We start from the raw sequence: 13,000 nt of genomic DNA, 5'->3' as shown, positions 1-13,000 counted from the left end.
TACATGTTGGTTAACAGTCAACACATCACCTAGGTCTGGACGTGACCTCCTGTCAGCAAGCCTTTGACTCTTCATGTGACCTCAAAGTGCAGTGAAGTCCCAGCCACTTCGTGGTGAATGGGCAGCTGTTGCTGCTGTTTTTGGTCAACATTGCCACGAGGGAGACACGACAGCCGGGCATGGTGCTGGCTACCCACCCCCTCGTGTGCCATGCCAGCCATTCACAGGTCCTCTCTAATAAGCACTTGCCACAATAGTCTGTGAAGGCTATACGGTCGGGGTATCTTTGTCTTTGTGTCGCGGTGCAGCTCTGCCGCACAAGATCGGGCGCGTGGTGCCGGGCAGCCCCGCGGAGCGGTGCGGCGTGCTGCGCGTGGGCGACCGCATCGTGGCGGTTAACAGGCGCTGCATCCTGGACATGTCGCACGCCGACATCGTGACGCTGGTGCGCGACGCAGGGCTCACCGTCACGCTCGCCGTCCTCCCAGCTCCCGGTCAGAGCTTCCTCCTCTTCTCTCTCTTACTGCCAACCCCTCCCACCTCCACCCACCTGCTCACTCATCCACCCACTCAACCACTCACCCACTCATTCATCCACACACTAACCCACTCACTCACCCACTCAACCACTCACACATCTACTCACTCACACATCTACTCACTCACACATCTACTCATTGACACACCTGCCCACTCACCTACCCACATACCTACTCACTTATCCACCCATTCAATCATCCACCCACTCACACATCTGCTCATTCATTCACCTACCCACCCACTCCTCTGCTCACTCACTCAGCCACTCACTTGATGAAAATAATAGTGCCAATTGTATTTCGGGAAACTTTGATCTTGTTCAGGAAATCCATTCAGCCGTAAGATGCGTATTTATTAGCAGAGCTCTCTGAAAGACAGTCGAGGTGAAGTGAAAACCGTTCAAATTAAACTTGAACTGATACAGACCCTCACAATAACTGTCCCTATAAATTGCTTGCTATCCTATTATGTTAAAAGGGTATTTATAGACGGAGACCTTTATTAAACTCTAGGTGACAGCCCATTTAGACTAAAAGTCTCTTAAGTAAGACCTAGGTCGCAAATACAGTGCGGCATACAAGAGTAATAGAATAAATACTGTGGTAGAATTTAAATGGGTGGCTTTCCGTGACACTGAAACACGGTCCTATTAACTAGCATACCCTGACAATAACCCTGGCTCCATTCTCGACAGTTATCCCAGCCATAGCTCACATCGTATATCGCACGATGGTGCGGTGGTTTGCGCCATACGCAATGAAGCTTGTTACCCAAGTTTTATTCCCGGCCGCGATTAATATCGGTGCCGAGTGGTAACTGAACCAGTCCTGGGTGGCCCCCTTCACCGACCTGCACCTACCACCGCGGTGGTGAAGTAGGGTCAAACAATCGCCTTGACCGACGACGAGAGTGCGGAGGCCTTCATCCAGCAGTGGAATAACAAATTGGCATAAATGATACAATTCGTTGCACCTTCAATAGGGGCTCTCAACCACCCAGTAAATAGAGTGGTCCTGTAATGCCATGCGCTGCCGACAGTGAATTGGGTTTACACAACAATCAATCCACCATGTGTTAGTGTTTTGCTGTTCCGTTTTAAGTTATGATTTTACCAAAATAATCAGAAAAAAGGTAACACGTGGACTGTTGGGGAATCGCGTGTTTTACGCGACGGGGGTCATTGTGCGTCAGCGTGCGGCGGGCTTTCCCCAGGTTCCTCAGATGTCCTCTCGAACGAAGCCAAACGCTTCGCACAATTTCCCAAGCAATCCCAACTTATCGGCACCCGCCTAAAGAAAAGAGTCTCTTGACTCGATGAAGCTTCGCCGAGTTAACACTTCGCCACTCGTCAATGTACTTACACGACTGTCGTAACGATCGCTGTGTCGACGTTGTATTGAAATACACGCACGTGACCATCCGCGCTGCGACGGTTTGTTTTACGTCTGCAGAGAGCAGTGGAAACCCGTCGCCAAACACCACCTCCCAGCCCAGCACCCCGGGGCCCATCACCTCCAGGTGGGCACTGCGGTGGAAGCGCCCGTGGGCTAGCGGACTAGGGGCCTGCTAGGCTCACCCTCTGTGCTGCTGGGTCCAATGCAGCGCGCAAACACCAAACATACTAAATTATAATTGTTGAGTATGGCCAGATCATGGTTATCATTGCGAGTGTGGTATATTTTTTTGCATCGGTACAACGCTTCGAGGGCACTCCCTTCATTTTTTTTGTCTGGCGACGAACGTGCTTCATGGCCATGCAGGATGAAGCATATTCCTGACGTTTGTCAGCACGCAAGATGTTTTCTCTATTATGTTGCAGCTCTGCCAACATCGATATACACAGGAGACAGGAGATACCCGTGAACAAGACGCCGCAGGTACGAACAATGCACCCCGAATGCGCCTGAGCTCGGCGGATCTCGTAAGCCATGCAGAGTTGAGCCGGGAGCCGTGCAGATGCTCGTCCACCCACCCACCTCCACCTGAATTCCCCTGCACATGAATTTACAGGAGTGTTGTGTGTAAACTCACACACAAACACACCTGCTTGTTTATACGCTCGCTCACACATGCATGCATACAGAATACAAATATAGCCTGAACAGACTTTTGAGGCAAGTGTTGCTAGCGAGCACCTATGAAGGCCGGCACGACACACGAGGAAGTGGGTGGCCAGCACCACGCCTGGCCGCCTTTGTCTCCTGAGTGGCAATGTTTACATACTGAACCAGATACTCATTCGAGGTTGAGTTGACTTAAGGGAGGCCCAGGACTGGTTCAGATAATTGTCACTGGTATTGGGCATGAGCAGGAATCGAACTCGGTTCGTTGCACAGCAGTATACGCATACACATGCATACACACACACACACGCGTGCCTGTACTCATGACCGTGCACTCACCCACAAGTGGGCGTTCACATACTCGCCCACGTACAGTCGCTGTCGCTCACATGTTATTCCACACATGGGAAACCGTCGCCCTTGGAGGATTTAGCTCTGGTAAGAGGCGATGTTTACATTTGACGTGTGCGCAGAGGGCTCTGTACGAGGCGGTGCTGGAGAAGGGCGAGAGGGGATTTGGGTTCAGCATCCGCGGGGGGCGTGAGTACGGGATGGAGCTGTACGTGCTGCGTGTGGTGGAGGGGGGCCCGGCCGCCACATCCTCACAGATGCAGGTCAGCACACACGTGGGCTGCTGCACCGTCCCCCCGCACCCCCAGAATGAACACACTCGCACGCTTTCACACACCAACACACACACGCGCACACTCACAGCCACTCACACACAAGCAATCACTCACGCCCACTCACACACCAAAACTCGCACACACTCACCCACCTACTCGCGCACACCAACACTCACACCCACCCACACACTGACACTCAATAAAGCCCGTGTCTCTCCGTGCCGTCTTGCGCGGCCACCCACCTACCTGCACACACGCACACACATACGCTCGCTCGCGCAGGTCGGAGACCAGATTGTGGAGATCGGTGGGGAGAGCACCTCGGAGATGACGCACGCACGCGCCATCGATCTCATCCGCGGCAGCGGCGGCGCCGTGCGCCTGCTCCTGCGCCACGGCTCGGGGCACGTCCCCGACCACGGTAGGTCGCGGCAGAGCCGCCCTGCGCCGTCCGCTACGCCCGGTCCGGTGGGGAGAGGACCGGAGAAGGGAGTCGGGGTGGGGGGCAGGTGGGGCCGGAGGGTCGTGGACGAGTGCGTACGTGCACACAAGCGTGCGGCTCATCTGGCGGATGTCGCCAAACCGACGTCCGCGGTGGATTCCCGCCACCGCGGGAAGCACCTGCGCGGGCCGGAAGGGGATGCGAGCTGCCAACTCTCAAGAGACACATGGTCACACCGAGTGGCGAGCGGCTCACCTGGCAGATCTGTGCAACCGGTCGAAGGGTCGTCAGGGTTTCGTCTTCGTGCCATCCCCACGTCATGTTCCACCGTTGCCGGTGGAACATGACGTGCCGTTCCATCGCCAGTATTCCGTGTTCGTCATCTGTACAGTACTCATTCATAACCCAAGGCGACATCTGCGCTGGTAGTTCCAGGCTTCTCATTGTTTACGCATCGCGATCTCGTGGTTAGAGAAGGATCGAGTGTTTTTTGTTACCGATGCTGCCTGCATTCAGGGGTCGGAGGGATTTGGAGGCTGGAGAAGCCCTTGTGAAGTGTGCAGAGAAATTACAAACACCGCGCTGTGCTTCACTCTGACGTGCGTGCCTCTCCGCCTGGGGGTGAATGATGCTGCATGGGGATTGGTTCTGACTCATCTCGCTGTGCTGCATGCGATCCTGAGTAACGGGAGTATCCGTTGAAAGCTCTCTCTATGCTCCGTGGTCGTTTTCACGCATGGGTGTTGGCTTTAATAATGCATGTGCTATGGTGCGCTGCGGGGTCATGTGTGTGTCAGCTTGTGGATGTGTGTGTGCGTGCTTTATTGTTTGAGCACGCGTGCATGATTATGTGCGCCAGAACCTGTCTGTGAGTCTGCTAGTGAGCTGGTGCATGTGCGTGTGTGTGCATGAGCCTGTGTTATTATAAGGGTTTGCATGAGCTCGTGTTGTGTGTATCTGCGTGTCTGTATGCATGCATGTGCGAGACCTTGCGTTGTTGTGTGTATCTGCGTGTGTGCGAGTCTTGTCAGTGTGCGAGTACGTACTTGAACCTGTGTTGTTCTTATGAGTGCAAGTGTGTGTGCCTGCATTGTGTCTGTGTGTCTGTATGTGCGAGTCCAAGCCTGTTGTACGAGTACGCGCGTGGTGTTCAGCGTGCATGCCCGTGCGTGCGTTTGAGATGCCCTGCTTGCACGTGGCACGCATGTTGTGGATCCCTTTTGCCGCAAAGCACGAGCATCACGTTGTGCCTCCCCTGCCAGGAGTTGCTCCCTCCAGCCTCTCCATGTGCATGAAACATGACAGGCATGGCTCCCCATACTTCTTCTTATTGGGCCTTCCAAAGGACACGGTGTGTAACCTCCCTCCTCTGCCTCTGCTCACCCTCAAACGACCGCTTCTATCCATCTTTAGAGCACTACTGCACTTGACCTCCGGCCTGCATGGTGCTTCTACGCTTAGCACAGCACTCCTAAAACCCAACGCACGCTGCTGTTCTCACAAACGGTCTTCGTGAGAAACGTTGCGAGGTCATTGCGAGCGGTTAAAAAACTATAGCATTCAAATGTTACCGTGCCCTCCGCGACCCAGCCTCGTGCTGAGTTGCAGTTGAACGGTGGATTGGGATCATGTGAGAAGCTGCACGATGGGACGTTTGCAAAGACTGGAGGTGCAATTACTGCTGTAGGCAGTGAATAAGGATTTTTTTTTTAAACTCACGAGACAAAATTTATCAGAGGCAAAGGTTGAGATTTGGGAGTGCTGTGACTACTAATGCCGGTCGCTTAAAATGCCTGAAGACGTCTTTTCCAAAAGCCAACAAAGGTGGCGACGCCTCGCCGAACGCGCGTGTTGTTAGGACGTGCGCCGCTAGCGTCGAGCCTGCTGTGAAGGGCCGCTTACCCTCAACCGCTTGTTCGCCCACCCACAGCTGCCCCCGCCTGCCCAGTGTTTTTACTTCTCGCGACCCAGTTAGGCTCAGAAAATTCCGCTCGGGGGCGTTTGCAAATTCTCTTTGCCGCGTGTGCCCAGAAGCCAATTGCTTAGTGCTGACGTTAGCAAAGACTTGCTCAGCATTAAACGACTGGAGCCACCTCTGGCGTGGGGAATTTTCAAATCCTGGATGACATTTTTTTGGCGTGTTCTTTGTGTTTCGCTCCGCTCACAACTGCGCACGCGTGCTCGTATTAACCCCCTAACCTCTTTCCTGGCAGCCCCCCCCCCCCTCCCCTCATGCTGTGAAGTAACCACGTGTGTTCTGATTGCAGGCAGTGTTGTAGGGTGTGACAGCCTAACCAGTGAGTGAAGGTAATGACCGAGAGCCCTCCTCTTACAAGCGCAGTCCTCTGGTGGCTTTAGCGATGGTGGGCATAGGGGGCTGTAAGGTCTTCCCACACTTAACTCTCTCCTTGCTGTTAAGACATGTAACAATTCATCGATTCATCGCTAAGAATAACATTCTTGCATTCATGCTCCATGCTCCCATTTCTGCAACTAAGAATCATCTGTTTAAGATGCCGAATAATTGCAATTAGAATGACAGAGCGAACTCCTCCTGTGATGTAACCACTCACAAATGAGACGACGGAATAATCGAGCCACGGAACAAACGAGACGGTGAAAATGAACCAAACAGTTAAGTTCTTGGATCGAATCGAGACCTCAAATGATGACAATCTATCTACGGTGGGATGGTGAATTGTTACATGCCTCCTTGCTGTATGCCTTGTGTGTGTAGATGTTCGTGTGTGTGTGTAGTTGTATGTGTAATTGTCCAAAAGTTAAACTGGTTGAAAATAGTATGCCCCTATTGTTAACTATTGTAACCTGTAATATCAATTCCTGTTATAACGTAGAGATCAGAAACATGGACATTGACAAAGCAAATTTTACAAAAGCCTCGCTAGCGTGCAAAGAAGCTTGAAGAGATGCACGCTTCTAATTATATTGTGAGCCAGGAAGAGAAACACATGGATAACAAAACACGAGGTCGTTAGAGATCCTGTATTGACTGGTCAGTAAAGTTGGTTTGAGCAGGGCATGTCACGAGAAGTGATAATGACCGGCGGTTAAGGCTATTGATATAGAGTGGTTATCAAAGGAGGGAACAAGCCTAAGAGAACGTCCACCATGGAGATGGAATGATGAAATCAGGTTGTGTACAAAAGTGTTTGAGAGATGGCGAAGGTTAGGAGATCTTCATTGCATCAGTGAACATGTCTGGTGGCAATATATATAATTTCACTGATTACACTACAGGGCTCAAGAATTAAGCCAAATATCACTTGCGAAAGTAACTTGCGAAAGTAAGCCAAACACCATCTCATATGTGGACAAAAGGCCTTCCGCCCGACTTTGTGCAATGATTATTTCACTTCCTTGGCGATTTAGACGTTCTCACGGCCTGAATTGGGTCCGACAACGTAAATTACGGTAAATCGTCACTTTGACCGAGTGTGGCTGCCCAGGGTGTGTGGTGTCTTCTGGGAGCAGTGGTGTGGTGGGGGAGGCATTGGTTTCCCGTTCTCTGGCTGCGTTTTCTCTTCTTCGGCCCTCGGTGGCGGCTGCTGTCTGCTTTGCTTGTAGACGTTAGCCACCTCTCTCTGCTTCCTTTCTCAGCAGAGCGCCGCTGCCCCGCCGATGCTGTGACAGCACGACCCGCGTAATGCACAGCCGCCCATTCACGAACGCTGACCTAAAATTACAAAGCGGTCTTTCCTTAATCTGCAAATATTCGTATCCTTTGAGCCTTCTCCCGAAATCCCACATTATTGCAGATAAAAGGAAGCAGCAGAGCGTGTACTACTTCAGCCCAGGCATGTGCCCCCTAAGTAAAAATACTGCCTCCTGATAATGTCTTGTCTGATCGGCCACTAAATATCCTAAATAAATCCCGTACAAGCATTTATCATTTTAAAGTGTGTGGCTCTCGATATTTCTCGTTCCGCTGCCACTGCGTTCACGCTTGCATTGACGAGCTTAGGCAAATTAAACCCGAGCTGCAGTGGGGGATTGAACAGGCCTGCTCCCCATAGTCAATAATATCAATATCAACGCATGCCCGCGTGAGCTTCACGGAAGCCTCCGAGCAGCGTCGCCCTCGCAGAAATCGATGCCATTGCGAGAGCATGTAGGACCGTGCTCCGTAGCACGAGAGCGACGCTCGCGAGCGTAACACGACATGCCGACAGACTGAGCCGGGCTTCTCCTCCTACCATTCCCTTCCTCCCCACGCAGCGGCAGATGGTGGGGTCGACGGCTCCACCACGACGCCGCCTGCAAGTTCCCCGCGAGTACCGGATGTGACCGGCCGCCCCGCGGACATCGCCGCGCCCTCCGCACTGCCCGTCGTCACCGGTCACAAACCCCCGGCCGAGACCGACGTCACTTCAGCACGAGAGAGCGATGCCGAGCCGAATCGAGCGGACGCGATCGCGAGCCCGAGCCGCGTCACGCTTCCCCCGGCGGAGCAGCGGAGCGGTGCGGACGCTGGGTACGCCGAGCGCCCTGATGGGCGGGAAGCCGACGCCGCCCGCTCGGACCTTCACCCCGGCTCGCCGGGGGGACGCTCCCTCCTCGGCACCGCCTCCGACGCGGCGGCCGCCGAACAAACCGAGGAGACGAGCCGACGGCAGTTACCGCCGCCGGAGGCCGACGGAGCCGTGAGCCCCGCTGGGGTTGTGGGAGACGAGGGAGACGGCTCCAACAACTCCGGAGGAAACCGGGACAAGCCGCCCCCTCCCCCTCCCAGGGCAGGTGAAACGATGGCGGCAGCCGCGGACGCCACCGTCCCAGTAGAAGTCGGGGGGCATAAGGAGGAGGAGGGGGTGGTGGCAGCAGCAGCAGCGTCGCCTTCACGCGAGGCGGTGGACGATTCGAACGCGGAGCCGTCAAGCGCCCCGCCCAAACCGGCGGCCGTGCAGCCGGCATCCAACGCAACACTGCCTCGCAAGCACGTGGGCCGACCCGGGCCTTGGAGAGTCCCAGCTTCGGACAGGATCCCCAGCGCCATCAAGCAGTAGTGGCAAGGACACGAGGATCCTGACGTCGGGTGGTTGAGTCTCTTGCCTTTGTTAGACCGAGCGGAGCAACGAGCAGCAAAAGCACCTTCTGTAATTACTGAAGATCTCTGCGTGGTTACGACTGGGACTGTCGATGCGTGAGAGAAGGGAGAGTTTGTGCTTGCACAGCTGCACATGTATCACTGTTTAGTGCCAATGATGGATGCGTTTCCCAATGTGAGTGGCAGTGCTATGAACTCGCAACTGAACTCGCGATTTTGTATTACCGCTGCAGTGAGTTGCTTTCAGACAGCAGATGTTATGTTCTTGCTTAGATTTTAATTTGCTTGCTATGCTGCAGGGCACGTTTAAACAATAAGACTTCCGTTGAAGTATTCAGTGTTGAGGCTTCAAAGTGATGCTTTGAACGGTGAACATATAGCGGTTTTTACACCGACATCATCGCGATGGCCAACTGCAGTGTTAAAATGTAAATTACTGACAACTCCTTGGAGCATCTCGGTAAAATTGCACATGCAAAACCATATCCCAGGTTCTGGGTAGGGATTATCAGCCTTTTAACTTTATTTGAAATCGTTTAATCAGCCGAGTACATTTCTCTTTGCTGTAAATCTGGGCAGAGTAGACATAGCCGGTGCCTGGGAGTCACTTGGATGCATCGTGATATGCGTGCCCCTCTGCTCGCGTGCCTTTTGTTATTTGTCAAACACCAGCTCGGAGAGTCGCATTTTAGAGGCTTAAAAAAAAGGAAATCCCCTCTTCTTGCGTGGATTAATTTTTTGCACCGGACATAAGAATCCGCTCATTTACCCATGTAACGTTTGCGGGTTTAGACTCTTTGTGTGACTCTGCCAATAGTATTTTTTTTCTACTGATGTTAAGTGTAATTGGTTGAGCTAGGACCGAGTTATTTAATCAATGGAGTGGGTGCCGCTGGCAGGCTAGGCTCTTGGTTTACGTTGTCGGAATTTGGTCGGAACCAAAACAAACCTCGTGCAGAAATTGTCTGCTGCATGGTCGAGAGTTGGTTATTCTGCAAGGAACCACGGGGTTACGAGATGGGGTTACGAGATAAGGCCACGATATACTGTTGGGAAAAAAATTACTGTTCATGGTTACTGCCCGATATTCTGTTGTAAAGAAAACTGAGTCGCCCACATCTGGACAAATAGGATCGCTGCTCATCCAAGTAGGCGCAATGTCCAATCAAAATCATAGAGATCAGAGGTCGCATGACTGCCCAAGGCCACTGTTCAACTCAACTCACTTTTTAACGATGTTTTAATTGCCGGATAGAACTAATTTGTATTTGCTTTCATCGACTTGCCACAGTTGCTCATTGTAAAAGCATTACCAGTGACTTGCCGGAAACAATTGCCCTTGTGCATCATGTGGCTTAGGGTGATGGGCAACAGCTGATTATCGGAGAAAAGACCTGCCGATCTAAATGTTGACTTTATTTATCTCTTTCGGAGTAAATCTATCCCGCCGATGTCTGACCAGGATTACTCTTTGACTGCCGTATTTTTAATGAGCTGCAGCGAGGGCTTATGGACGCTTTCTGGCTTTAGTCGAAACCTTATACTGTGAATTATAGAAGTAATTGTTTTAAACTGGAACCTATTTTGTCGACACTTTTTTCTCGTTAACGCGAGTGCTTGAGACGCATGCGTTTTGTACAACGTGCTGTTTTATAATTTGTACCACGGGATGTGTATTAGGGCCACAAAAATACAGGATTTGGGATGCAAACTGGATTCCCATGAAGCAGACTGTATCGGTAAAAAAATTCCCCTTTAATTTCCCCGCAGCACGCGCGCATTCCCAATCTCCAAACAGCCGTGGGCAAAACCAAAGTGAAGCTGCTGTGCGGAGTAATAAGAGAAGCAATATCACACAGCGGGGCTACTTACGCTGACATTAACGCTGTTGGAGAATTGACGAGTGGAGGCTGCTGTTGATTGCTTCACTGGGACGTCACAGGGCAATTAAAGCGAGTGAATACTTAGAATGGCGTAACAAATGACTCCATAAACTAACCATCGTTAGCATGGAAGTAGACAAAAGAATGCTTTGGCAGTGGTGAAAAAAGTATTGCCATATTCAGCATCAACCCTGCCTTTTAATTACATTGGGGACGAAGCAGAGGCATCGCAATTTATGCACTGCCCGAAAAACCTGGAAACCCGAGATTCCTGGCCACGGCTAACATCAGTGAGGAAGTGATAACTGAATTCGTTCTGGTCCCACATCCACCAAACCCGCACTGACCAGCATGGTGAAGTATGGTTCAAACAAGCCCCATGATCAACACGTCGTGGCGAGGCCTTCATCCAGCAGGACTTAAACTTATCGTCTGGCGTATGTAGCGTTAATGACAGACAAATGTAATGTATAGTATGATGTATTAGGCAACGGCCCTTACTCTCTTTTGAAAGGAAGAGCCATTTCCCCAAAGCATCCGGCCTAGTGTACTTGTTGCCATAATTAGCATGGTAATGTGAGAAGCACGTCCGACAACATTAATCATCAAACTGTAAAGACATTACATTGATAACGCACAACTTCATTGTCAACTTTCCCGGAGTTATGCCTGAGCGAAGGCTACGTTATGTGTCTACCCTGCACACAGCTGGTGGAGATAAGATTTGGGGACTGCAAGGAACAACGCTCCGAGTTTCCCCCCAAGGTGTCCGTCCAACGGTGCGATACCCCAGGCGCCACTGTCGGGAGGCAACATTTGACACAGTCGTTATTTCGTCTCAACACGCGCGCCTCCTTCCCACGCAGCACATTTGGAGGTGCTCAATCAGGGAATTTGAGATAAATACTCGGTGGGGAAGTTACTGCAGGCAAATATGTTCACAAACAACACAGTTGAGGCAATATGTGTATGTAATATACACAACAGAGAATACAAAAACGCTAATACAAAAGTATTATCAGTGACAAGTGCGGAGAGTTGTATGGCTCCCTCTGATGTAGGTCAGCAGCCAAAAGTATTGAAGAGAACTGGGTGTCACGAATGCATTTCATTAATCTGCCTTCTTACATCCTCATCGTTACACTGCCTTTGCAAAGCTTTGGAATTATTTTTTTACATTTTACATACAGTATACAACAAAAACTTCAAGATGTGCTGATGTTTGTTTTTACAAATTGCTTTCAGGTGCTTGGTTTGGTTTTCTTAATTGCAGACGTTTATGCCTAATTGAGGTATTTACAATTGCATAATTATCTGGTCTCGCCCAACAACTGGTTCATTTTTGGACGATTCTAAGATTGGCAGTGGTCATTCATTATGCAGTGACCTACAAGGGTGACACAGCTTACGAAAGAAATGTTTTGATTTGTATCGGAATTACGGTGTTTATTTTTCCCCATTTTGTTCGTGGCAATTAAACAACATTTGCTATTTGTGTGTAAAAGTGACGTGTACTATCCATATGCATAGCATCGTAATAAGTGCTTTGTGGTGAGAAGTGGGAATGCTGTGAGCCCATGATGACCTAACCAGGTAGTCTGTGCTAATTTGTATATGTGGTAATGGAGCAATTGCTTCAAATGTAGATCATTTGGAGGGCTCATGCCTACGGACTGTTTATACATTAGTAAAAATTACGACATACTGTATAAAATAAAGACCAGAAGGCATGAATAGACGGGGCTGTGACTCATCTTGCTGTGCTGTCTTTGTCGCCGGCTGGTGAGGTCTGCTAGAGGTGGATGTTGAGGGTGGTTGTGGTCGCTATCTGGGGGACATTTAGACGAGTGCACCTCTACCACTCTCGTCGTTTCATTGCACCCACACTGCGTTCGATCATTAACACTGCAGATCAAAACACTTATTCCCTCGCATTGCGCGACTTTGAAATCCCCCCCCCCCTTTGCCCGGCGCTCAGCAGCTGCGTTAAAAAAAGTAAGTTAAGCATACGGTACTTGCAGACGATGTTCCACATTTTTAATACTAAAGTGTAATGCATGTCAATGCATTGTTTTGCTGTACTATACTTCTATGCTCCCACGTGTGAGCACCACACCTTCACCAACCTGCACTCGACAGCGTGGCGATGGTCAAACAACCTCCACGATCTGCACGGCATCGGAAGGCCCTCATCCAGCAGTGGATTGACATGTACATACTTTACATGTCTCTACCATCAGCACATTGATCTTGCATCCAGGGGGAAATTTTGTCACACCCCAGGCAAGTTTTCATTTCGATGATCGATACAATATTACATACCCGTTTCATCTCGCATATATGTTCAAGGTATCGTGTCACATGTATGTGACATGTGACACGAT

General features: G+C 50.8%; 1 protein-coding gene across 7 annotated transcripts in view; it reads left to right on the top strand.

Annotated features, from left to right (window-relative positions):
- The window catches only part of LOC133349374 (membrane-associated guanylate kinase, WW and PDZ domain-containing protein 2-like), a 71,842-nt gene extending 59,498 nt beyond the window's left edge, over positions 1 to 12,344 (top strand). For 5 of the 7 annotated variants that reach the window (XM_061562745.1, XM_061562744.1, XM_061562746.1 and 2 more), the window contains 6 exons: positions 309 to 494; positions 1,992 to 2,058; positions 2,360 to 2,417; positions 3,077 to 3,217; positions 3,512 to 3,650; positions 7,908 to 12,344. In XM_061562745.1, the coding sequence (XP_061418729.1) occupies positions 309 to 494; positions 1,992 to 2,058; positions 2,360 to 2,417; positions 3,077 to 3,217; positions 3,512 to 3,650; positions 7,908 to 8,692 (1,376 nt within the window). In that variant the 3' untranslated portion in view covers positions 8,693 to 12,344. Of the gene's footprint in view, positions 1 to 308; positions 495 to 1,991; positions 2,059 to 2,359; positions 2,418 to 3,076; positions 3,218 to 3,511; positions 3,651 to 4,933; positions 5,377 to 5,938; positions 5,979 to 7,907 lie in introns of those variants that run through there. The other 2 variants (XM_061562749.1, XM_061562748.1) reach the window with 2 other exon arrangements.
- The last annotated feature ends 656 nt before the right edge of the window (positions 12,345 to 13,000 follow it).

This window comes from Lethenteron reissneri, chromosome 30 (assembly GCF_015708825.2).
Source record: "Lethenteron reissneri isolate LAM-NWPU_2019-01 chromosome 30, ASM1570882v1, whole genome shotgun sequence".
NCBI classification, from domain to species: Eukaryota; Metazoa; Chordata; class Hyperoartia; order Petromyzontiformes; family Petromyzontidae; genus Lethenteron; species Lethenteron reissneri.
The sequence above is the reverse complement of the archived record's forward strand: the minus strand, read 5'-3'. Positions and strand labels throughout refer to the sequence as shown.